The 24,518-nt window shown below is 59.2% G+C and overlaps 1 protein-coding gene across 6 annotated transcripts; it reads right to left on the reverse strand.

Annotated features, from left to right (window-relative positions):
- Positions 1-660: 660 nt before the first annotated feature.
- RAB3IL1 (RAB3A interacting protein like 1) lies at positions 661-24,154 on the reverse strand. 6 transcript variants are annotated; one of them, XM_074401587.1, is made up of 11 exons: positions 23,954-24,154; positions 10,727-10,979; positions 10,243-10,338; positions 10,071-10,148; positions 9,162-9,380; positions 8,076-8,219; positions 7,130-7,258; positions 6,921-7,033; positions 4,861-4,960; positions 2,643-2,709; positions 1,487-1,569 (listed from the first exon to the last, which is right to left on the reverse strand). In XM_074401587.1, exons 1-11 carry the CDS (start codon positions 24,103-24,105, stop codon positions 1,565-1,567), a joined length of 1,356 nt encoding a protein of 451 aa, XP_074257688.1. In that variant the 5' UTR covers positions 24,106-24,154; the 3' UTR covers positions 1,487-1,564. The 6 variants fall into 6 exon arrangements, with proteins under 6 accessions (XP_039326874.1, XP_074257688.1, XP_074257687.1 ...); XM_074401586.1 differs by having other exon boundaries at positions 1,541-1,706; XM_074401585.1 differs by having other exon boundaries at positions 1,541-1,709; positions 23,954-24,153.
- Between the last annotated feature and the right edge of the window lie 364 nt (positions 24,155-24,518).

A 24,518-nucleotide genomic window follows, 5' to 3' on the forward strand; every position in this document is an offset into this window, starting at 1 on the left:
CCCCAGGAAAGCAACCACTGGGCCGGGCCCACAACCCTCCAGATGGGGAGGGGCTCAGCCACCACAAGACGCCTTCCCAGCCCCACTCTGGGTCCTCAGAGGTCCTGGCCACCCCCACCTCTTCCACCTGCGACTGCTGCCCCTTGCCGAGAGCCTGAAGACCTGGGCTGGAAAAGCCAGAGCTTCCACGGTCCCCACCTGCGCTTCCAGCAGACCTCACCAATCAACCCTGCCACTGTCATGCTGAGCAGCAGGCAGCCTGGATGCCTTGCCTCTGAGCTGCAGGCTTCTACAAGCCTGGAGTGGGCCACTGCTGGGGGCAAGGGACCCAGAGGAGGACCTGCCTAAGATGCCACAGTGAGGCAGTGGCACAGCCAACCTTGGTGCCATTCTTCCCAACAGCAGGCCACCAGTCACAGGGAGAGGGAGGCCTGGCGCACCCCCCAGGAACCCACAGCCCTCTGCACACCAAGGGAGGACTCAACAGTCCTCTCCACAGCAAGTCAGGGGTGATGGCAGAGGTGGGGTGGCTTCAGGATTTGGGTTTAATCCCAAGCACGAGGGCTGGCAGGGAAAGGATTTGGTTTCATTCCTTCAGATGCCCAAGCCTTGGCTGGAGCCCCAGGGTGCAGGAGTGAGGGCGTGTGGCCACCCAGCCTGTACCAACAAAGCCTTCCTTTATTAAATAGAGATCGAATTACATTCCATCCGAAGAGCGAAATCCGGACGTGGTGAGGGATGTGTCCAGGTGGGAGCCCCTAACCCTGGTCTGGTCCCGAGTGGGCTCTGATGGGTGGGAGGGCCCAGGTCCTGCTGCCCACCCAGGCCCCACAAGCCAGGGCGAGTGTCTGCAGGGCCACCCACAGCGGAAAACAGGCGCGGGCGATCTGAAGCCCTGTGTGTGTTCTACTGTGGGAGACAGTGCCCCAATCCTTCCAGCGGTTTTGGGAGCAGGGCCTCCAGGAGCACAGGGCTGAGTTGGGTGGGAGCGGAGGTGACAAGGGAGGCCTTTATGAAGGTGGGGGGCGGGGGGAAGGAGGGAGGAAGGGAGGGGGAGGGGCCCTGATTCATCTTAACAAGGCTTCGGGACAGTTCTGTGCTGTGGAGGCCCCGCCAGCTCCTCCTAGCAGTCCAATAGGGAAGCCACCGAGAACAAGGCACGGGACGGCCACAAGGGGGCGCTGCTGGCCCAGGGCTTGGCAGCTGGGGCGGAGGGTACCCCAGAGATCCAGCCACCCAGACAGTCCCTTTCTGAAGACATGCTGGCAACAAGGCACCTGCAGGCGGTTCTGGGGACTGGGGAGGGGGATCCTGGCTGCCTCAGGTGTCCCCTCCCAAGGGCTGAGGACCCCCGAGTATGGATCCGAGCTCCCTGGTCTTTGGTGCTTTCTTGAAATCCTCCTGGTGGTGGCAGAACCCAGTTGGGAAATGAGAGAGGTCTTCCCGTGAAGTCCAGGCCTGTCCGTCCCTCTGTCTGTCCCAGGATGGACATGTGGTGCTGGCTCAGGGCTGCCTCCGCGGCCTGTCTGTCCATCGTTCTGCCTCTGGCTCCCTGCGTGTCTGCTCATTCTGGGGGAGGGGGGTGTTCGCTCCATCTCAGAGCTCCCTCCAAGCCTGGGCTGTGCCCTAAGCCTCCTGGGGGAAGAAGCCGAGCTTGGCCAGTGACATCTCCTTCCGCAGCCTCATGATCTCCCAGAACATGGGCTCTGCTGCAGGCAGAGAGAGGGCGAACAGGTCGGGGACAGCTCAGGGTCACCCTGGGCAGACGGCCTGGTCCCCTCCCATGGCTTTGGACAGGGCAGCTGGCACAGCACTCTAGGGCCCCTGGCCCCCAAAACAGATGACCTCGCCAAGTGGCGAGGAGCCTCTCTGAGGCTCCACTCTTGAGCCTTGGAAACCGCTGAGCACTGACCACCTATGGGGGACCTGTCTGCACCACCCTGACAGTCACCCCACAGCCCCACGCAGACATGCAGGCACGCACTGCCACACACAACAGCAGTGGCCCAGACCTGGAAACTGCATTAGACAAGGCACAGATGCCTCCCTGGGGTCTCACAAGGACCCTGCACATTGAGTGGGGTCCACAGGGGACCTGGAAGGCGTCAACACCCAGCATGCCTTGGCCTTGGCCTCCAAGGGGACTTGACCCTCAGGACAGGGAGGGGACGGCTCCTGACTCAGAGGGTCAGGCCAGACTGGTTCAGGAGAAGACTCAGCAGGGAACAAAGGTTGGTGGAGGAGCAGGGAGCCAGGCCTTGCAGAATAGGCTGTGGGGAGAGGGGTGGAGGGAGGACCTGTCCAGCATGGAGTAAGTGGGAGCAAAGGCTGGAGGTGGGTGAGCCTGTGTTCAGCTGACCAGGAGGAGGTGGCCACACAAAGGCCAGGAGAGGTTCACAGAGGTGGTCCCCTGTGAATCTTGAGAGATTTGGGGCCAGGAGAAAGACCAGCCGGACAGACCCAGGTACAGAGCTCAGCACCCTGGGGGCCTGTGACCCCTTTAATAACCCACAACCCTCCCCGCTCCCCGGCCTCCTAGCTGAGTCTTGCCTCCAGCAGGGGCAGGTGGGCCCAGAGGGAGCTTCCCCGCCCAGCCCCACTCCCATGTACCATCCCTGCACTGGCCACCAGGGGGCGCTCACCGTCCTGCCGGACCAGGCCTTGCTGGATGTAGCGGATGTAGGTGAAGAAGTTGCACACTGCGGTGATCTGCAGGCAGAGGCGGGGATGGTGTCACCGGCCAGCCCCATGCTCGGAGTCCCCTGACAAGCGGATCTCAGTCCAGAGCAGGAGGCCCCAGGTCCCCGCAGAGCCAGGTAGTGCTCTCTGACTCAGTTGGGACTGGGCTTTCAAGCGGTAATCAACAACGGGCTGACTAGAGCTGCTCCTAACAGCAGCAGCAGCAGCAGCAGCCATTTAATCAAGCGCCTGCAGCGAATGCAGATGCACTTAGTATTGCACCCTGCACGGGGGAACGCGGGGCCACCCAGGAGGAAGCCGCTGGCGTCCATCACGGGGATGGCGGGGCTGATGAACCAGCCTGCAGCAGAGCTGCGGGACGAACCGGGCAGCCTGTCCCGGAGTCTACGCTGCCTTCTCATGGGCCTGCCTGCTGCAGGTGCCGAGGTCTGGGCCATCCAGGCCTCAGTCCAGTGCTACTCATAAGGTCAGGAAAGGCACAGGGTCAGAAGCCGCTCACCCGGACTGCCCAGGCCCTGGGGCCTCAGGCCTGCTCCATGCCAGGCTCCTGGGGACCCTGTGCTGGCTCAGACATTGCTATGAGGATTCACACCACAGAGAAGGCACTGTTGGTGCCTGGCCCAGGGCCCCTTCCCAGGCCCGGGCCCCATCTCCCAGCTGCTGAGAGTGGGAACGCTAATGGCTCAGAGGTGCCCCGCCATCCCCCAACTACCGCCTCCCCTGCAGACTTCATCCAATGACTGACTTGTGTGGCGACAGAAAGGCCAGTCCCCTTTCCTCAGAGTGGAACCAATTCTACTAAGAGCCCGGTGGGTGGGGCTGAAGCTGGGTGGCAGCTGAGGCCACATCCTGGCTGGACTCCTCCCTCCCTCCCCTCATTCCCCTGAGATGGGCACACAATCTCCAGGTGAGGCCGTGCTTCTAGGGAACCCAGGCTAAGACAAGGTACAAGGTGGCCGGCAGCTGTGCCCGCCCGCAACAGCCCCTACTGAGCATCCAGCACTCCTGGGGAGGGACATCAAGTGACAGGGGCACCCACAGGCTGGGGAGCAGAGAAGTTTCGGGGAGAGGCAGGACAGCGGTGGCCTGGCAAAGACAGGGAGGTTCGAGAGAGCGGAGCGAGGTCAGGCCAACACAAGGCTCGTGTACCAGATGCACCTCTGGAACCTTCTCCAAAGCCCCGGCCAGCACCTGAGCCTGGGAGTCAGGAACCCCACGCTCTAACCAGAACTCTAGCCCCACTCCTGGATTAGGTGACATCGAATGACAGAGGGGCGATGCCATCCCCTGACCACATTTCATCCATAAAGCTGCATCTGAGCCGACTGGAGAGAGGCCCTCCCGATGGCTCCAAAGTCAGCTACCCTGGGCGACGAGGCCCTGTGGCAGGGGACTGTGAGTGTCCTCTAGAGGCTCACGGTGTCCCTGCCATCAGCCAGCAAGAAAGCAGGGACCTCACTCCTTCAACCACGAGGATCTGAATGCTGCCAACAGCCGTGTGAGTTTGGAAGAGGACCCTAACGTCCAGAAAAGAACACAGCCGGCTGACAGCTTACTGCGACCTTGCGAGTCCCTGAGTAGAGAATCCAGTAAGCAGCTCCCCTGACACGGGGAACTGCGAGCTGTATTAAGCTACCAGGTTGACAGTAACTTGTTACACAGCAACCGCAAGCCACTGCCCTTGGCCTGGCTGTGTGGCCCGAGTCAGTCTCTGCCTCTCTGAGCCTGTACTGTACCCTGCTCTGTAAATCAAGGTGTAGGGCTGGGTGCGGTGGCTCACACCTGTAATCCCAGTTCTTTGGGAGGCCACAGTGGTCGGATCACTTGAAGCCAGGGGTTCGAGACCATCCTGGCCAACATGGTGAAACCCTATCTCTACCTCAAAAACAAAAATTAGCCAGACGTGGTGGCACATGCCCATAGTCCCAGCTACTTGGGAGGCTGAGGTAGGAGAATTGCTTAACCTGGGAGGTGGAGGTTGCACTGAGCCGAGATTGTGCCATGGCATTCCAGCCTGGGTGAGAGTGAGACTCTGTCTCAAAAAAAATAAATAAATAAAAATAAATAACTCCAGGTGTAGTGCTATTTGTACTCCCAGGCCCAGGGCCCAGAGTCCCAGCACCCAAAGGAGCCAAGTAACCCTTGCAGAGGACGACTCACCCTGGCCCGGGAAGATGGTGAGATGTAGTAGTGGCTTTTGGAGTCCCCAAGCCGGATTCGGTGGCGGCAGGTGCGGGTCAGCCCACTCAGGGCACACGTGCTGGGAGAAAGCAAAACGGGTCATGGGGGCTGGCTGGGCCTCACCCCCGATACCAGCCCCCCACCTGTGCATGCAGGGAAGACGCAGCAGCTGAGACGATACATGAGGGAGGGGCAGGCTGCCCTTCCCCCAACCAGCTTTCAAAGGAGCCCAGGGCCTGGCAGAAGAGGGCGCTGGCCCCAGCCGTCCCTGGGACAGACCTGAAACTCAGCTGAGCTCCACCCCTAGGACCCTTGTTTTGCCCCTACTGGTCAGGAGAGCTTGGTGAACCTCATGCCAGGGGTACAAAGCCCCACCCTCTGCGGGCTCTGCAAATGCCTCTCCCTCCACTTCTGGGGACTCAGACCAGGCGCTCCTCCCCCAGCTAGGCCAGTGTTGAGGTCTGGCTGCCTCCCGCTTCCCAACACCCAGCAGCTCCCCTGCACCCAGGCCCTCTGACCCCACTAACCCCCACGTTCTCAGCCTCATGCCAACCAACCCCGTCTAACAGCCTTCTCTCATGCCCTCCTCTCTCCTCCCCCAAGTCCTGCATGATCTCAGCATCTTCAGCCACCCACATGCAGAGTCTCTGCAGGCCCTGAGCAACCCCCCTCTGGGCCCCACTCCCCAAACCTGCTCCACCCTGGCCACTGTCTGCTCAGCTCTCTCCTCCTCACCCTCCGCTTGGTCACCAAATCCCCAGGCCAGGGCACGGTGGCAGGGCTTCTGGCCTGCATCCATCCGCTCGGCTCCTTCTGGCCAGCTGCCTGCCTCCTCTCTCTTCTCCACATCACAGCCAGCAGCTCCTCCAAAAACCAAGTCTAACCCATCATCTTCCCCTCTTGCTTTCCTAATTCCCAGGAAATAGGGAGAATCCCAAATAAAAGAAGGTTTAAAAAGCTCCTTGGCTGTAGGACTTATCAGAGCATTGGTTGCCTCCTGGTTTGCTGTGATTCTCTGATGGACCAGAGAGCTTCTTTTCAGGTGGCAGCTACTGACGACTTTTGTTTTTTTTTTGAGACAGGGCCTCACTCTGTCACCCAGACTGGAGTACAGTGGTACGATCTCAGCTCTTTGCAACCTCCGTCTCCCAGGCTGAAACAATTCTCCTGACTCAGCCTCCTGAGTAGCTGGGATTACAGGCACCCACCACCACACCTGGCTACCTTTCGTATTTTTGGTAGAGACAGGGTTTTCTTCGTGTTGGCCAGGCTGGTCTCAAACTCCTGACCCTCAAGTGATCTACCGGCCTCAGCCTCCCAGAGTGCTGGGATTACAGGCATGACGCACTGCGCCTGCTGGCTAGTGGGTTAAAGCCCAAACCTGTGAAGTCTCTTTATACTCTGGCCTTAACAGCCTCTGCAGCCTCAGCCCCGATTCCCTGTCTCCCCACTGCTTAGCCAGATGCCCAGTGGTGCTTCTGTTAATACCCCAGCTTCTCATACCTTTGCACACTCTGTTCCCTCTGCCTGAAATGCCCTTCCCTGCTTGGCAAACTTCTATTCATCCTTCAAAACCTGGCTCAAATACTCCCTCTCCATGACGAGCCTCCCACCAGGGCATTGGCCCTCCCCAGCCAGCTCTTGGCTGCTAAGGCAAAATCCTCCCCAATTTCTGCCCCTTGCTCCACCTGGCTATTTCGTTCTGCTGCTCCCCTGCTCAATGCCAGCTGAGTATCGGGAGGACAAATGCCAGGGCTACTGCGTTATTTATTGGCAGGGGCAGAGCCAGCAACTGACGCTCGTGGTTAAAGAAGAGGAGGGGAGGGCTCAGGGCAGGCCAGTCAGGAAGAGGCAGACCCCAGCTCCCGGGCTCTGTAGAGAGCCTGGGGGTCCCCAGGAAACCTGCCAAATTGCCTCCTTGCCCTGCGGGGGGCAGCCACTGTCCCTGTCCCGTCAGGCGCTGCTGTATCCCTGACCACCCCTCGGGCTTGGCGGGGCTTTCCCGCAAGTGCAGGGAGGAGCTGAGGCGCTCAGCTTACTTGGTGCTGCCGCAATCCACCTCGGCCGCCTTCACCGCGGGCAGCGTCTGCGAAGCCACCGGCTCGATGGTGAGCGTGTTGTCCTCCACGGCGGCCCGTACCAGCCCCGAGAGCTACGGCAGACCGGGGCGGCAGGCAGGGTGGTAAGGGGCTGGGCCCTGGGAGAGGGGCAGGGCCCCCGCAGCTGGCCCCCCTCTGCCACGACTCACCTCCTGCATTGTGAAGTCCAGGCAGGGACCCACGTCCTCCCGGTACACCCTTTCCAGGAAGGGGCAGGTCTTGTCCAGGGTGGGTGATTCCCTCCAGGTCTGGAACTCTGCAAACAGGATTGTGTCCACCTGCAGGGTGGGGGTGAGCGGGGTGGGGGCAGTCAGCGCGCTGGGGCCAGCATGGAAGATGCAGGCTGAGCTGAAGGGGAAGGAGGGAAGACGTGGGGCGGGCCCAGCAAGCCAGCAGGTCGGTCCCCAGCAGCCGGGCAGGGAAGCCAAGTCCGGCAGCAGCAGAACTCCCTTCTGCCCTTTGCACCAAAGAATTTAGAACTAAAAGGTTTTTTTTTTTTTTGAGACAGAGTCTCGCTCTGTAGCCCAGCCTGGAGTGCAATGGTGCAATCTGGACTCACTGCAACCTCCACCTTCTGGGTTCAAGCAATTCTCCTGCCTCAGCCTCCCGAGTAGTTGGGTTTAAAGGCACCTGCCACCACACCCAGATAATTTTTGTATTTTTAGTAGAAACGGGGTTTCACCAGGTTGGTCAGGTTGGTCTCAAACTCCTGACCTCAGATGATCCGCCCACCTCAGTCTCCCAAAGTGCTGGGATTACAGGCGTGAGCCACTGCACCCGGCCTAGAACTGAAAGCTTTGTTTCCAGGCGGGCATTAAGTTTCTGGGCACCACAGGTTTTTAGAGTGGGGTGCAGGGGTTGATCCTGAAGACCCTCACTGCCTCCTCGAGGAGGAAAAGTCAAAGAGCAACTGGCAGGAGGCCTCGGGCACCAGCGGGTCCACAAGCACACATGGGCACGGAGGCACAGGAGGGGACACACACAGGCTGCCCTGGGCCCTCGCTTCGGAGGCAACTGCTGGCCTGCCCCAGGCCGCATGCAGAGGGAGGGAGGCTGGGAGCGGGCAGTGGGAGACCCCTCTCTGGAGCCATTTACCTGTCGGGAAAAGGAGGGAGAGGGAATGCAGGCGGGGGCCGGGGGCTCCCCAGGTGGGAGCGACCAGGCTGGCTCGTAGGTGAGGTGAACTGCTTTGCTGGGGACCACGCAGAGGAGCAGGGAGAGCAGCGGGGGCAGCCCGGGCTGGGCGGGAGAGACAGACAGACAGACAGACAGTGCACAGAGACAGGAGGAAGGAGGAGAGGTTAATGTTCATTCAGAAGCTCAGAGCTCAGGAGGTGGACGAGGGCCTGCACGTCTTTCCTGGAGGCCCTGGAGACAGAGACGGAGGCCAGGACGGAGCTGGGTGGGCAGAGGCCAGGATGGAGCTGGGTGGGCTGGCGCCAGGGACCCAGGAAGCCGCAGGCACCACCACGGCCCTCTGGGGCACTCCCTGGTCACAGCCCCAAATTCAGCCCTTGATGTCCCTGTCTCTTTGGTTCCTCTGGCAGCCCCGGAGGCCCCATTCGTCAGGTGAGGAAGCTGAGGTGCTGACAGGTGGCCTCATTTGCCTACAGACCTGTGACCATGAGTGTCAGCCCAGCCTGGACCAAGCACCCAGTGTGGTTGGCTAAGGCAGAACAGAGACACCCCTCCAAACACCACGCTTGTCTCAGTCCCACCGTCAGAGGCCGCCAGAAACCCCTCCAGCACGGGCTGTCACCAGGTGGTCCCAGGCCTCAAGGCTGTAGCCACACAGGGTCCAGGCAGCCTGTCCCTGGAGGCCCAGGGCCCCTGTTTGGCCACTGCTTGACCAAGGGAGTGTGTGTCTCAGCAGAGGCCCCAGACCCTCAGGCCCAAAGCCAGTCTCAGGTGCAGAGACCACTACCTACTGCTTGGAGTCAGCAGGGCAGGGAGGGGACATCAGGCCCCAAGAGGGCACACCCTGGAGGCTGCGGGCCAATGCCTCGTATCACAGGAGGTTGGGGAGAAAGGACCGCCCAGCCCTCACATCCCAGAGAGCTGCAGGACAGCCTCCAGCTCACAAAGCAGCATGGGGCACGCTGGTCCTCACTGGGCTGTGACCCTGCTGGCTGCAGGCACTGCCACCCTTCCCTGTGCCCAGAGCCCGCCTCCTGCCCTCACCTCCTTGCCCTCTCTGTCTGGGGTGAGGGTGTGTCCCGCAGCAGGGCACACGGCGGGGCAGAGAGTGCTGCTGGTGCTCTTGTGGCGAGAGTGGCCCTTTCGGGGCCCGGCCTTGGTGGGGCTCAGCAGCTGGGGATGAAGCTCGCGGTTGGGAGAGGCTGGTGTGGACGTGATGACCAGCGTCTTCAAGGCTGTCACCTCTGCCTGCAGCATGTCGATCTGCAAGGGATGGGACACCCGTCAACCCTAACTGAGGCTGCATGCCACCCTGGCTGCCACCGCCTATCAGCCCAACTCAGGACGACACACTCCTGCAGCAATGAGCACCTGGTCCCCCCTGACACCCCCAGAACAGCCTTCAAGGGAGAGACCCAGACACTTATTTTACAAATAGGGAAACTGAGCGGCCACGGCCTGCCCAAGGTCACGCTGTGAGCAGGATTCTGTTAGGAGCAAGTGTCTGGGAGCTGGCTGGGCCTCCCACTGAGTGTTCTGGGGGCCCCCAGGAGCCAGGAAAGGCCCAGGGCTCACACTTTGCAGATGGGGAACCAGGCTTGGAGAGAGAAAGTGACTTCCCCAGGCTCACACAGCCACACTGAGTGGGATTTCTGCTTTGTAAGGTGGGGCTAGGAGGAGAGGGAAGAGAGTGCAAAAGCCACAGGGTTGTCCCAGCCCCAGCATGTCCCCAGAAAAGGCTGTGTCGTGCAGCAGTCATTGATAGGGTCCCGGGGCGCTGGGCCACGTGATCTCAAACACCCTACCCTCCCTTCCCTCCCTGGGCCTGGGATCACCCAGTCCTGCTGGCCCCACTGAACCAGGCGAGTGTCCCCCTTGGGTGGAGGAGCTCTCGCTGAGCCAGGAGGCAGGGTGGGTGCCCGGCTGGCCTGGGCAGGCAGGGACGGGCCTCACCTTGCCCCGAGCTTCCTTCAGCTGCTTTTCTGATGCCGCCTGCTTCATGTTGGCTTCTCGAACCATCTTGTGAGCTTCCTAGGAAGAAGCAATCCCTGGGTGAGCGGCAAGGAGCCGATGGGTGCCCAGGTGACCCACTCCCCAAGTGGTTCCTGGCGCCTGGCAGGTGTACCTCAAACAGGCTAGCCGTCAGCTCCTCCAGCTCCTGTTCTAGCTGCTCCCGCACCTTGGACAGCCGCTCACATTCCTCGTCCTTTAGCTTCAGCTCCTGGAGGAAAAGAGGCAGGCACCCGAGCCCCTCAGCAACCCCAGGCCTGGCACAGGAGGGACCAGGTCCACCTGACCAGGCTCCATCCCCCGTCACCTCATATGGGGCCCAGAGCTTATTTCCTCCGGTGTCTGACAGTTCATGAGGCCTTTTCCATTTAGCCACAGCATGAAGCTGAAGCCCTACCTGCCAGTCCATTAGGGCTCGGGGCAGGTTTGCAGTCAAGATGGGTGTGCCCGCCGGTATGCCCAACACAGGCCTGGCCTGCAGTTGGTGAGTGTACATCCCTCTTCCTCGGGCACATCTCTGGGCACCTGATGAGAGTCCACAGCTCTTCCCAGCCGACTTCTCCCTACCAAAGCCCCTCCCGCCTGCCGCAGGCACCCACCTTCTGCGCTCTGTGCAGCTCCTCCTTGAGGAACTCGGAGCCCTTCTCTCGGATCTCCATGGAAGAGCTTCGCAGGCGCAACACGTCCAGCTGGGCGGCCGCGGGGCCCTCTTGGCCTTGGGCCTCCTCCTCTGCGGAGGTCTCCACCAGGGCTCCTGGGGACTCCCTGTGGCCTTGGCAGGGGCCCGCGCTCTTCCAGGAGACAGGGACAGCTGCGAGGGACGGTGGGAGGCCCTGGTCTGGCTGGGGCGGGCTGGAGACAAACAAGGGTATCATCAGCAGGTTCAAGGTGGGGTCCTGAGGCCTGGAGAGCTGAGCCCAGAAACCACCCCTGGGCAATGTGCCTGCCACCGGAGCCTCAGCCTTTCCATCTGAAAACTGGGACACTACCAGCTACAGTCAGCGTTGTTATGTGGGCGAACGTCCAAGCACAAGGTCTCTTGGGGCAAGAGGCTCATTCCTCTTTGTCAGTCACTCTCTCCAGCCCAGGGCTGCGGGCTGTGTTTGGCACACAGAGTAGGTGCTCAGCACACAGTAGGTGGTCAGCGTGTTTGTCTAACAGATGACTGTAAATGCATCAGGGTTGAGAACAGGAGTCCTGCTAGTCTGAAGTGAAGCCATTTCAATGGCCCTACCTCAAAGGTCACTGAGTGATCAGAGGAGATGTGGGTAAAACCTTGGTACCCGGGACGCACTCAAGCAGGAGCTGCCTCACTGATACGGTTAATGAGAATTCTGCCCCCTTTGGGGTGAACCAGAGAGGAAGGATGAGGCCAGGGCAGGCAGGGCTGAGGCACGAAGATTCTGCAAACAGCCTGGGCAAGACAGACCCACTTCCTGTCCCCCTGGACTTGGTGGGGAGCAGTCCCAGCTCTCCCCCGACTTGCCTTGTGACCTCAGGCAAATGCCCCTTCCCTGGGCCTCAAGACCCTCCCTTCCCTGAAGCAGAAGACCCTGGAGGTGGTGTGGGGCCCCATTCCCCCCATCTCCACTCCCCACTCCAAAGTGGACCCTGGAGAGGGAAGGGAGGGCCAGGGCCCGGCCAGTGGTGTTTTGTGCCAAGACAGCACCTCTGGACTTGCTCAGTCAGCAAAAGCTGGAGGCTCCTGAGCCAGCAGCTTCTGAGCAGCAGCAGCCAGGGCTGGGGATGGGGGGCTGGGCCAGCCGCTGATAACAGTGGGGAAGTTGGGGGGAGGGGCCAGGGAGGCTGCACCAGAGTGGGAAGGCAAGGCCAAGGAGAATGTGGGACTCAGGACAGCTGAGGGAGGCAGAGGGAGGAGTGAGAGGCAGGTCTGTGGACCAGCCTCCCCTCCGTGTCCTCAGGACCTTGGGAAGGCTGCCAAGCAGCCCCTGAGCCTCAGTTTCTCCCTTGGTTAACACATAGAAAATGGGCCCCCAGAGACCTCAGCAAGGAGCCCACTTCCAGCAATGAGTCCCTTCACTCAGCCCCAGCCAGCTGCCCAGCCCCACCTGCCCTCTACTCTGGAACCCACCCATAGTGTGGCCTCAAGGCTCCTCAGGCTGGGTCCTGCCTGGCAGAGACGTGGGCCTTGAGGATTAAGGTGGGGACACATATCCATCACTCTGTCAACGGTGCCTATGCCAGACAGGGCTCTCTCCTAATACCCTTGTTTGGGGAAGTCTTGTTAGCAAGGTCCCCGAGGCTTGAGAGCTATGGCAGCCACTCCCCAGCCCACTGTGCCATGGCAGTGCCCTGGGCTGGAGTCTGGGCCCTGGAGAATCACACTGCCAGACTCTACACAGGTCTTTGGCCACACTATCTCCTTTAAAACTCTCTCAACACCCTACAGGAGTGGGCTGGGCACAGTAGCTCATGCCCGTAATCCCAGCACTTTGAGGGGCCGAGGCAGGTGGATCACCTGAGGTCAGGAGTTTGAGACCAGCCTGGCCAACATGGTGAAACCCTGTCTCTACTAAAAATACAAAAATTAGCCGGGCGTGGTGGCACATGCCTGTAATCCCAGCTACAAGAGAGGCTGAGGCAGGAGAATCACTTGAACACAGGAGGCGGAGGATGCAGTGAGCCGAGATCGTGCCACTGAACTCCAGCCTGGGTGACAAAGCAAAACTTCATCTTAATATAAACAAGCAAGCAAACAAAAACTCAACAGCGCTCGTGGTATTGTCCCATTCTATAGATGAGGAGACGGAGGCTCACGAAGTGAAGGGACTTGCCGGGCGTCACGTAGCTGGTCAGCGACAGTGCTGGGATGGGTGTCCAGGTCTTCAGCCCAGGCCCAAAGCTGCCCCGCTGCAGGGGAAGGGCAGGTGGGGTGAGAAGTATGAGTGCTGGAATCGGCACATCTGCTTTGAGATAAAGGGCTGTCGGGCCCAGGGGGACTCGGAGGCTCCTCTTTGGCTATAGCTTGGAAATCTGACCTAATTCTGGCCGGAACTGGCTTCTCAGATTTTGTGCATGCCCAGAAACCCAGTTTCCAGGAGGGGGGCCGGGGCAGGGCGAGCTGTGGCAGAGAGAAGTGGCCAGATCAGGCAAGCCTGGGGTCCATGTCAGCCTCTGACCTGGGGTACACAGGAGCCCCTGGGAATGTTACTGAAATTCTCTAATCCTGCTTCCACATTTGAGGGATAGGAGCTGAAATCCTGCAGGAGATGCTCTAAGAATTAAGAGTTCTAATTCTGTTCCGACCTGGTGCTGGGTGAATCCTGTTCAGTCCACAGCCTTGTTTGGCTGAGACACCCATGAAGCCTGCCTGGGCTCTGGGTCCTGCAGCTTAAACTGGGGGCCTGGGGACCCTTACCAGCAAGACACCCCCAAACAAGGGTATTAGGAGAGAGCTCTGTCTGGCGTAGACACTACTGATGGAGTGATGGGGATGTGTCCCCACCTTAATCATCATGGCCAAGTTCTTCAGATACCACACACCCACCTCAAGCACTTTCTCCTAAGCCAGCCTCCTCCCCCAGGGTACAATGCCAAGGAGGCTCTCAGGCCAGCCCGCAAGCCCACAGTCACTCAGGCTGGGCTGCAGGCTGCTCACTGCAGGCTGGGGTTGAGAAGTGACAGGGCAGGACAGAGGACCCTTGCCACCGCCTACGCCCTGGCCGAGGAGAACCAGGCTGCCCATGGGGGCCGAGCCTCATCTACCAGTGTGGCCCGGGCCTCTGGCCACAGTGAAAGACTTACTCTCTCTCCTGCTGGTCCCAAGCACATGTGCTGGAGGTGTGGCTCACAGTCCTCACCAATTTCCCAATAGGCTCTCACTTTTGACTTGCGGGAATGTGGGGTGGTGGGGCAGGGGGCGGGGGACAGGGGACAGGGCTCAATATTGCAGCCACAGGAAACAGTGGTCCAGGAGGCCTGAAACAGTCTGTGACACCCTTCCCATCCCCCCCAGTAGAAAAGCCCAAAGCCAAATCCTAACGGCAGGAAGTGTGAGAAAATGGGAACCGCAGGACCACCCGGTAGCTACCAACTCCCAGTGCCAAAGGTGTCAGGAGCAGGAGGGGAAGGGGGCCTGCCCTGCACTTTGGGGGTAGCTGGAATCTGCAGACCCTCCTCCCCTCACTTGCAGGCTGCAAGGCCCACTCTTGAGACTCAGAAATTTCAAAGAGACCCTGGGCTCCTTGGATCCAGCCCAAGCCAGAATCTCCGATCTCACCCACATTTCAGCCTCTCAGGCCACAGGCCTAAGATCCTGGCTGTGAACACCCAAGTCAGCGGGGAATGCAGTCCTCCGGCGAGCAGGGACCACCTAAGGCTCTGCTGCCCGACTCCCTACCCTCCTCAGTCCGGATCCACTACTCCTTATGCAAACCTCTTCAGTCCCTTTTCCCTGCAGACACAGCCCAGCATCTGAGATGAGCCGCAGATGCCTCTGGAGAGGAGCCTGCTCAGAGGGTAAGAGTCAAGGTCAGACGTAGATGGGGCAGCCAACATCCCCCATCCCAAAGCCGGCTCCCACTGCCGAGTTCTGGCTGGTTCGTACAGGAAAGGCCCCATGGGTCACTTCCCCAGGAAACACACGAGAGAAAAGGCAGCACCACAATCCTCACCCCCCCAGCCCTGCCCTCGCAGGGTCAGCAGGGCTTTTGCCCCGACCCACAAAATAGGGAGGAGACCTAGACTCCATGGCCTTAGGTCTCTGAGTATCCCCCTGAGCCCGCATGGCCTGACCCAGACCACTGGTGAAGCATATCCCTTCACCAGTGGCCAAGATGACCCTGTCCAGGCACCTCCTGGAGTTAAAGACCCACTGTGCTTATGCGCACAATGGATTCATTAAATAAGCAGGGGAGGGGACAGCCAGGGCAGCTCTGAAACTGGGTGAAGGAGACGGCTGGGAGGGCACCCTGGGACCACTCCGTGGGCTGCCAGGGCCACAGGCCTCTGGGGAGGCTGCAGAAACCCCAACCCAAGGCCTGGCTCCCAGGGGCAGTACCAGGGCACAGGGGCTGCTTCAGACTCACGCTCAGCCTGTGTAGTAAGGCTCTGAGGGGCCAGGTGAGGTGGCTCATGCCTGTAATCCCAGCATTTTGGGAGGCTAAGGCAGCTGGATCACCTGAGGTCAGGAGTTCAAGACCAGCCTGACCAACATGGAGAAACACCATCTCTACTAAAAATACAAAAAATTAGCCAGGCATGGTGGTACGTGCCTGTAATCCCAGCTGCTCAGGAGACTGAGGCAGGAGAATCACTTGAACCTGGGAGGCAGAGGTTGCAGTGAGCCCAGATCATGCTATTGCACTCCAGCCTGGGCAACAAGAGCTAAACTCCGTCTCAAAAAATAAAATAAAATAAAATAAAAAAATAAAGCTCTAAGGGAACAGAGGCTGACAGCCATGTGACTCATCCAGGGACCAAGGAGGTCCTACGAAAGGGTTTGTGTGCTAGCTCTCAGGCCAGCCTGCAAGCCCAGGAAAGCTCGGCTCCCCCAGAGAGCGGCCAGGTCTTTAGCCCCAAACCCACAAACATGTCAGGTCCCCAAGCTCTTGGCCACATCCATGCCAGCCCACCACTCCACACGTGTCATGTACTGGAGGCTCAGGACAATGTTGCAGGCATGCGCTCCTCCATCTGGGTTCCAGGTGAGGTTCAGAGAGGGATGGTGACCTGGCCAGAATACACAGCAAGGAAGTGGCAGGGTGGAAACAGAACACAGAGTGCAGGCAAAGCACATCACGTGGCCTGTCACCCAGAGGAAAGGGGATGAATGGCGGTTTTGGAGAAGCAAGGCAGGAGGCAGACGGGGTTTGAGGAAGTCTGAGACAGTGCCCAAGTGCTGGGGGTGCCACCCAAGACCACGGTACAGCCAGGCAGTACCAGGGTTAGGAAAGGATAGCAGAGAGACGCACAGAAACAGAAGATGGGAAGGGGAACTGTGGGAGGACCAGGGGCTGGATGGGGGGGCAGGAAAAAGCAATAAGAGTAATGAATGAAGACAATTCCAAACTAAGGGAAAGCTGATGCTGAGGACCGCAGCGGCCAGGCCAGGAAAGAGGAACTGGGAGGGGGTCTTTCAGAGACGGGAAAGTGGGTGGCTGAGGCATTTGGGAAGTGGCACGTACTGTAGGCCGCTGAAGGGGGACAGGCAGGATGGGGTGACGCTGTCGAGGGGCACTGGCTTGGGAGAGCAGCCACAGCCTGAGCCTGGATGAGGGGCTATCAGAGAGGGCAAAGGCCAGAAGAACAGATAAGCGCCTCGGACACCGGAGCCGAAGAGTGTCTGGGACCCAGGGATGAAAGAGGTCGTCTTGAGTCTCACTTGAGTTAGGCCAGGATCCAATGAGCTCAAGGCAAGGAGGGGACAAGAGGGTAGGTGGGGAACAGGGTGGGCCTGGGCCACTCGAGGAAGTGGGAGCCGGAGTAGGGAGAAGGGCAGAGCAGCAGGTCCTAGTAGGAGACTATGGAGGAGGAGGTAGGGGGGAGGGGGAGGGGGAGGTGGGGGGAGGGGGAGGTGGGGGGAGAGGCGGTGGGGGGAGGGGTGGTGGGGGGAGGGGGCAGTGGGGGGAGGGGGAGGTGGGCGGGGAAGACCCTCAGGAACAGCTGGGGATGGGAAGCAGAAGAGAACACCTGAAGCACGTGGCCCAGGCCACACCTCCGCCTGCCACAGCCCCAGGCAACCAGCCCAGCCTAGCCCTGGTGAGGGAATCCATCCCTGTCTCTCCATGGGAGCCAACACAGGGCCTAGGAGGGTCGCATCTCACTGTCCTTCTGCTACGGGGCTGGGCATGCAGTACAACCTCAAATTTGCCTGTGGAGACCCTGCCCATTCAGTCCAAGAATTAATACCCAAGACCTCCAATAGCTAACAGGTATACTGAGACCCTATTATGTGCCAGGCACCCCACCAGCCATGATCATCCAATCTGTGTGAACAGGCGGCCCCCTTCTTACCATATTCTTACCATATTCTATTTGGTTTGCATCTCCCGCCCCCTGCCTCATTTCCCAAGACCCGTTGGGCATAAATCCTGTGCAGAGGCTGGGCAGGTCTAGGACAAGCAGGATTCTGTTGTTTTGTTTTGTTTTTTGAAACAAGAGTTTTGCTCTTGTTGCCCAAGCTAGAGTGCAATGGCACGATCTCGGCTCACCACAACCTCCGTCTCCCGTGTTCAAGCGATTTTCCTGCCTCAGCCTCCTGAGTAGCTGGGATTGCAAGCATGCGCCACCACACCTGGCCAATTTTGTATTTTTGTAGCGATGGGAGTTCGGGAGTTGGGAGGCTCAGGCGGGCGGATCACTACCTGAGATCAGAAGGACCAGGGGCTGGATAGGGGGGCAGGAAAAAGTAAAAATAGTAATGAATTAAGATTATTTGAAACTAAGGAAAAGGTGATGCTTTTCCAGGCTGGTCCTGAACTCCCAACCTCAGGCGATCGGCCTGCCTCGGCCTCCCAAAGTGCTGGGATTACAAGTGTGAGCCATCGCGGCTGGCGGACGAGTAGGATTCTAATGAGGATGTCTGCCCCCTATACCCAAGTTCTGATGGAAGAACAGCAGGAAAGAACTCCACCTGTTGAGGGATAGGGTAAGCAGATCACAGAGGGCTTCCAGGAAACACCAACAGTGAGGGTTATACAGCCCCTTCCCAATGAAGAGGGCTTGGTGCCTGACCCTGGAGCCCTCAGGCCATACTTTAGACTCTCTCATAGCCTCTAGTCCCCTGCAACTTAGGCCTTACAGGCAGGAGCTCACATATCCATGCCCTTAGAATAGCCAAGGCCCAGGGCAGTGAAGTGACTTGGTTAAGATCACACAGCCAGCTGATGGCCCTGGAGCCCTGGAGCTCCCCAGAATCTTCTTGCTGCAAAAACATGGTCCCCAACCCCTGGGAGGTTGGAGTGGTCTCATCTCATTCCTGGGCCATCCATCAAATCCCGGCCCTCACTAGTGATAGGTTTGATAAGCCCCATCTCTGGGGAAACTGAGACCGGGGTGGGGTGGGGAGGGGGGAGATGCTGCAACATCTGGCTTCTGCTGACCAAGTCCCAAGAGGCCAGCACTGTGTCAGATACAAAAGTCCTCAAGACGTTGTCCTCACCTCATCACCTTGGAGCAGGCTTGGCACCAAAACTATGAATGTGTGAAACTGTGGGGGATTGGAACGGGGCAGTCCAGTTTGGAGGGCACCTTGAAGCTGCCTCTGGGTTTGGAGTTCAGGGCCTACCCTCAGGAGCTCCAAGGAAGAGGCCCCACCCAGGCTGCCGCAGCGTCCAGCCACCGCCACCCACCCCAGGAGAGCAGCCCAGGGCTGGGGCCATGACCAGGACCTGTCCGTTAACAAAGTCCAGCCACCAAGAGAAAGATCGCAGTTCATTTCACAGGCAAGGAAACCAAGCCCAGAAACACCACTGGCCCCACCAGGGCCACCGACTCCTGATCCCAGCTCCTCCTATGCTAGAATCAACAATCCCAAACATACACCTGTCAGAGCTGCCATCAGCTTGTTCAGAGTCACCTTGCAAGTATGACTCTGAGCAGAACCCCTCCCAACTGCTGCAGGGTCTAGGTGAGCTCTTAGGACACCAGGCACCCAGTGGGTGCTGGCAGCTTGGCCCTTGACTCTAAATCCCTGTCTCTGCATCCAAATGGGGAGGTGGGGTGAAGGGGGCATAAAAATACAGAGCTCAAGGTAACCCCCAAACTCTGCCTCTCACCCCTGCCCCTGGCTCCTCAGCCCCTCATCCTTTCCTTCCGCATTTATGAAGCACCTACTATGATGCAAGCTCAGCACCCAGCTAGGCCCCAGGGAATGCATGCAGGAAGTAAGCCACATTGAGGATTCTGCGGGGGTGAGACTGGCAGTTGGCTCATCCAGAAGGGTGCTGGGAATATATCGGGGGCAGGGGGGCTGGACGGTTGGGGAGGGGTCCTTGCCCAGGACTTAAGCCTCTCTGGCTCTCCATCCATCTACTGGAGGCTCTCAGCTGTGTCTGGCCCCGGCCTGGATGCCTCTAGGGAAGGACATTCTCTGACTTGAGATCACTCCAACTCCAAAAACAAAAACCACTGATTTTATCTAGAGGCCCAGAGAAGGAAGTCCACACTCTCAAGGTCACACAGCAACTAACTCAGCAGCTGTTTTGCCTCGGCTCACCCAGCATAAGACACAGGCTTCCTGCAGACAAGGCTGCTCCTCAGACACAATTCACCCCAGGCAGGACTGCCCCAACCTCTCCAGGTACCACATACCCACCTCAAGCACTTTCTCCTAAGCCAGCCTCCTTCCTGCTGCGGTACAATGCCAACAAATACATTGGTTGCCTTCAACTCTCTCCCTTTAAGAGTCTCAAGCAAGCCGGGCGCAGTGGCTCATGCCGGTAATCCCAGGGCTTTGGGAGGCTGAGGCAGGTGGATCACCTGAGGTCAAGAGTTCCAGACCAGCCTGACCAACATGGTGAAATCTCATCTCTGCTAAAAATACACACATACACACACACACACACACACACACACACACACACACACACAAATTAGCTGGGCATGATGGTGTGCGCCTGTAGTCCTAGCTACTTGGGGAAGCTGAGGCAGGACAATCACTTGAACCCAGGAGGCGGAGGTTGCAGTGAGCCAAGATAGTGCCACTGCACTCCAGCCTGGGTGACAGAGGGAGACTCCATCTTAAAAAAAAAGAAGAAGAAGAAGAAAAAAAAAAAATCTCAAGCCTTAGGGCAGGGCATGGTGATGTTAAACCTGCAATCCCAGCACTTTGGGAGGCTTAGGTGGGAGGCTCACTCAAGCCCAAGAGTTTGAGAACAGCCTGGGCAACATAGAGAGACCCCACCTCTACTAAAAAAAAAAAAAAAAGTCTCAAGCCTCTCCACACCTCACCCCTACCAGGAGCCCACTCTCTTTGCAGCCCCTGCTGGGGATGAAAGGCTATCCCTCCCCTAGCACCGCAGCTCAGCCTTTGCTAGGTGCCATGGAATGAAGCGGATCCTGTCTGCCTGCTTACCTTTCCAGAGGGGCTTCCCTCACTCTCCAGCTCTAGATGGGGCGTAGCTCTCTCCCGCGACCACTCATCTGGCCCACGGTGCACAGGAATACAACCTGCCCCCATTCTGGCCACATTTCCTCCAGGACCTGGTCTTTCCAGGCCACTGAGAAGAGGAAGTGTTTGCCCAACTCCACAAAAACACCACAACCTTTCCGCACATACAGGGCAGGGGTCCCACATCACATGGGCCAGGAACTGCAACTCCCCCTGAGAACCAATGGCTGAACAGACACAGCCACTGGGGCCACTAATCCAGGACAAGGAGCCTGCTGCCCCACTCCAGGCTGCAGGAGGGTCCCACTTCACAACTCTGAGCGCCTCCAGACTTCGGGAGCCCCACAAGGAGGTTCTGCCCTCAACTTGGGAGCCACCCTGGCAGAGACCCAGCCCCTCTTTCCCAGTTGCACTGCTTTCCAAGACTTCATCCAGCCGAGGGGACTGAGGGACGGGTTGGGAGGGTGGGCTGGGGGGTCCCGCCTCTAGGTGCATGCCCCAGAGTCGTGCACACTCTTCCCATAACCTGACACGTGCGTTCCTGATGAACTAGGAGGAGTTGACGCTGTCACCCCGAGTAGGTCGGCTGCCCACCCTCCGCACCCTGCACTCGGAGAGAGACGCCCGACCCCTCCCCGGAGTGTCCTTTCATCTCCCGGCTGCGAGTCGGCTCGCCTGCAGGCAGGGAGGGGGCGCACAGCACCTCTCCCGGTGGCGGCGCAGACCCGGCGGGGACACCCCCAACATCCTCACGACCCGGGAGGCGGCCGCGGCCCAGACCCGGCGCGGGACCGCGAGCGCGCGCGGACCTACCCGCTCCACATCCCGGCGCCTGGGGCGCCCGGGCGTCCGTTCCCCGCGCCGCTGCCGCGTCCTCCCGCGCCGCGTCCCCGCCCGCCGCCGACTCCGCCCGGGGCCGAGCCGCCCCAATGCCTGTCAGCTCTGCCCCCCGCCGACCAGTCAGTCTGTGCCACCCGGGCTCGCGGCCCCCAGCCCTGCTCAGACCCTGCCCTGGGCGGGTCACGTGGCCGAGGGGGCGGCCCGAGGACACGTGCCCGGCCCCGCCCCTCCCCCCGGCCCGACGCTGGGATCCGGCGCGCGCTCCCAGGGCCCGGCCCCACCCGGCCCGCAGCGCCGGGACAGGGAGACCGCGGCGCGGGGAAGGAACCCGCCCCCAACATCCCGGAGTCCGCGCCGCGCTCGAACTCTCTAGCTGACTCTTCCTCTCCAGTCGCCCTCTGCACCACCCACTTTGGGCCACCCCTGCTCAAGAACCTACAATGGCTCCCGGGCTCTCAGCTCTCCTATTTTCACACGGATTGTCACTTAAGGCCAGCAGACACCCTCCGCCCTCCTCACTCGGCACTCCTTTCCTAGGCTTTCAGCTTAGTGCCTGTCCCTATGCGACATCCTGCCTGCTGGGAAGAGGAGGGCACAGACCCAAAACAAGTTTTCTGAGTCTTGCTCTCTGAGTTTGATTCCCTAGGGAGTTTCCACCTCTGATCCAACTCTCCTACCCGGCAGCCTGCCTCCTAACACACTCTGCCCATCCTGCCTTTACCCACCATCTGCCCTCTGGATGGTATTCCCCTCCCCCCAACACACACCAGTACACACATACACACACCTGTCTGGTCCCACATCCTCTGTGAAACATTTCCCTGAACCCCAGACCACCGGTCCTGTCCCTCAGTTCCTCTGTTCCACCCATTCTGAGCCCTGATCATTGGCCTCAACTTCAGCCTGGGATTGGACCAGTGAGAGCAGAACCCTTCTTCTCCCCTACCAGGAACCATGGCTCCCACCATCTCTGTGTGGGAGGAGGTACTTCCCCTTCTAGGTGCTACCAGAGGTCTGGGTGCTGCCCCTCCAGGTCCACCAACTCAGGCCCCAGGCTCGAGTGAGTTAGATCCTCATTTGAGGACACGTGTTATTCATTCACTCAGCTCATTCCTATATTCAGCCACTCCATCTGAGCGTAGACTATGGGCCATGCAAGGGCTGCAGACCCAGCAGGAAACTGTAAAGACACAGGCTTTGCCCTCCTGGGACTCCACGATGGTAGAAGGATGGAGGATGGGGGACATATTCTCTAGGACTCCGCATCCGGGGCACAAATAGACAACAAGGCTCCTTCCTCACTGGGCATAGTGCGCATCAAGGTACGGACCCTGGAGAGTGGAGGCCAGGCTGGATTCTATACTTTGCTTGCTCGCTTGGCCGGCGCTTTGTGCAGTGAACAACCTAGACAGCTCTCCATGCCATCCCTTCCAACTTGCTAGAATCATTCAGCCCCGGTGTCCCATAGCCATCACTGCGGGGCAGTTGTTTCCGTGGCCATGGCTTCCAGAGGGCAGGGATTCTCACTTTCTTGGAGCTGTGTTCCCCCCCCCACCCCCAGCCCAGCTCAGGGCCTGGCCCACCCAAAGCAGATGTCCACATGTGTGTGCTGGCTTGAATCCCTCCTCAGTAGGTCCTGAGCAACTGCTGTCTTCCTGGCCCTTGTTCTGCTCACCATGGAGAGGAGGAGGAGGAAGTGACACAAAAGGAGCCCAGCGCAGGGCCCTTGCCCTCCAAGTCTTCACAAGCCCTGGCAGGAGATAAGTCATGGCAGCCAGAGCACAGGGAGATAAAGGGTGGAGGAGGTGGCAGCTCAGGGCCCTGTCCCTGGAGGAAGAGTCCTCAACCTGGGAGGGCCAGTGGACAGGGGAGACTCTTGAGCGAGGTCTCGAAGGACAAGTGTGTGGTCACCACTCTGGAAGCATCAACACTCAATTTCTAACCAAAAATAGCCTGTCATCCGTACTTTGCTACCATGGACTCTCAGGCCTCACTGCCTCCCCCATAGGGAGGACTCTACTGTTCAGCTGAACTTGCTCCTCAGCTGAAAAGGATGAGCTCAGAGAAGTTAAGGAACCTGCCTGATATCACAGAGCCAGGGGCAGTGGGGCTAAATCCTCTTACACCAGTTTTCCAAAAAGACCACCCAGAAACTCGAGGCTCGCTTGTAGCTGCAGCTGTGTGCAGCCAGGCAGTAAGATGTTCCTGAGCACATGGCCAGTAGCAAGGAAGGGAGAAACACAAGTTGTGTTCTCACCCGGTGAGTGGCTTACACCTGTAATCCCAGCACTTTGGGAGGCCAAGGCAGGCAGATCATGAGGTCAGGAGTTCGAGACCAGCCTGTCTCTACTAAAAAAAAAAAAAAATACAAAAATTAGCCAGGCGTGGTGGCGCACACCTGTAGTCCCAGCTACTCGGGAGGCTGAGGCAGGAGGATCACTTGAACCTGGGAGGTGGAGATTGTAGTGAGCCAAGATCATGCCACTGTTCTCCTGCCTGGATGACAAAGCAAGACTCTGTCTCAAAAAGAAAAAAAAATAAGTTGTGTCCTCTGCCCACAAGCCACTGCACTCCTCAGCCTCCCTCCCTCCATCCCCTCCTGCCTGCTCCATCCTGAGCCTGGCAGTCTTGACCACAGATCCTTGGCTGAAGGCAGCCGAGCAGCAGGAGATAGTCAGCCTGGATGACCCAGGCCCTGATTCTGGACTTCCAGGTCTGTCCTCAGCTCACTGTGTGACCTAGGACAAGCATCTTGCCCTCTCTGAGCTTCAGTCTCCACCTCTGAACAGCCATCAAATTGAGCAAGATAATCCGAGCCATTCCCTGGGACTCTCTGAGCCCAGCTTCTCACACAGGCTGCCCCGCAGCTTGCCAAGATTCCCCTTCCCTTCCAAGCCCCAGGTCCGGAGCTCACCTGTGTGTGCCCCAGGGCTCCTCTCTCAAGTTCCCCTCAAGGGCAGGGCACAGGCCTGATGGGGCATAGAGGACGGTCCCTGCACTCATGGCCAGGAACACAGGGCATGTCCCTCGGGCGGGGCAGCCAGCGGGCTCCTCAGTAGAGTCCATGCTTGGAGGGCCAAACTGAGGGTCCCTGTGGAGGGTGCCCGGCAGGGAGGTAGCAGGAACCTTCTTCCCGCATGCAGGCTGAGCCTCACACTAACCTTTGCTATCTCCCCAGAGCAGCAGCCTGGGAGGGAGGCGCCACCTCCCAGGACAGCCGCTATCTCCTTCAACCCCGTAATTTTTTTTTTTTTTTTTTTTTTTGAGACGGAGTTTCGCTCTTGTTACCCAGGCTGGAGTGCAATGGCGCCATCTCGGCTCACCGCAACCTCCGCCTCCTGGGTTCAGGCAATTCTCCTGCCTCAGCCTCCTGAGTAGCTGGGATTACAGGCACGTGCCACCATGCCCAGCTAATTTTTTGTATCTTTAGTAGAGACGGGGTTTCACCAGGTTGACCAGGATGGTCTCGATCTCTTGAC

Source organism: Saimiri boliviensis, chromosome 6 (assembly GCF_048565385.1).
Source record: "Saimiri boliviensis isolate mSaiBol1 chromosome 6, mSaiBol1.pri, whole genome shotgun sequence".
Lineage (NCBI taxonomy): Eukaryota > Metazoa > Chordata > Mammalia > Primates > Cebidae > Saimiri > Saimiri boliviensis.

Coding starts and splice junctions, on each gene's coding strand:
- RAB3IL1 (XM_074401585.1), bottom strand. CDS start 24,105: ATGGACTCTACTGAGGAGCCCGCTGGCTGCCCCGCCCGAGGGACATGC. Junction 7,259..8,075: donor CTCCCTCCTTTTCCCGACAG/GTAAATGGCTCC, acceptor CCCACCCTGCAG/GTGGACACAATCCTGTTTGC. Junction 2,710..4,860: donor CACCATCTTCCCGGGCCAGG/GTGAGTCGTCCT, acceptor CTCTGCCTGCAG/ATCACCGCAGTGTGCAACTT.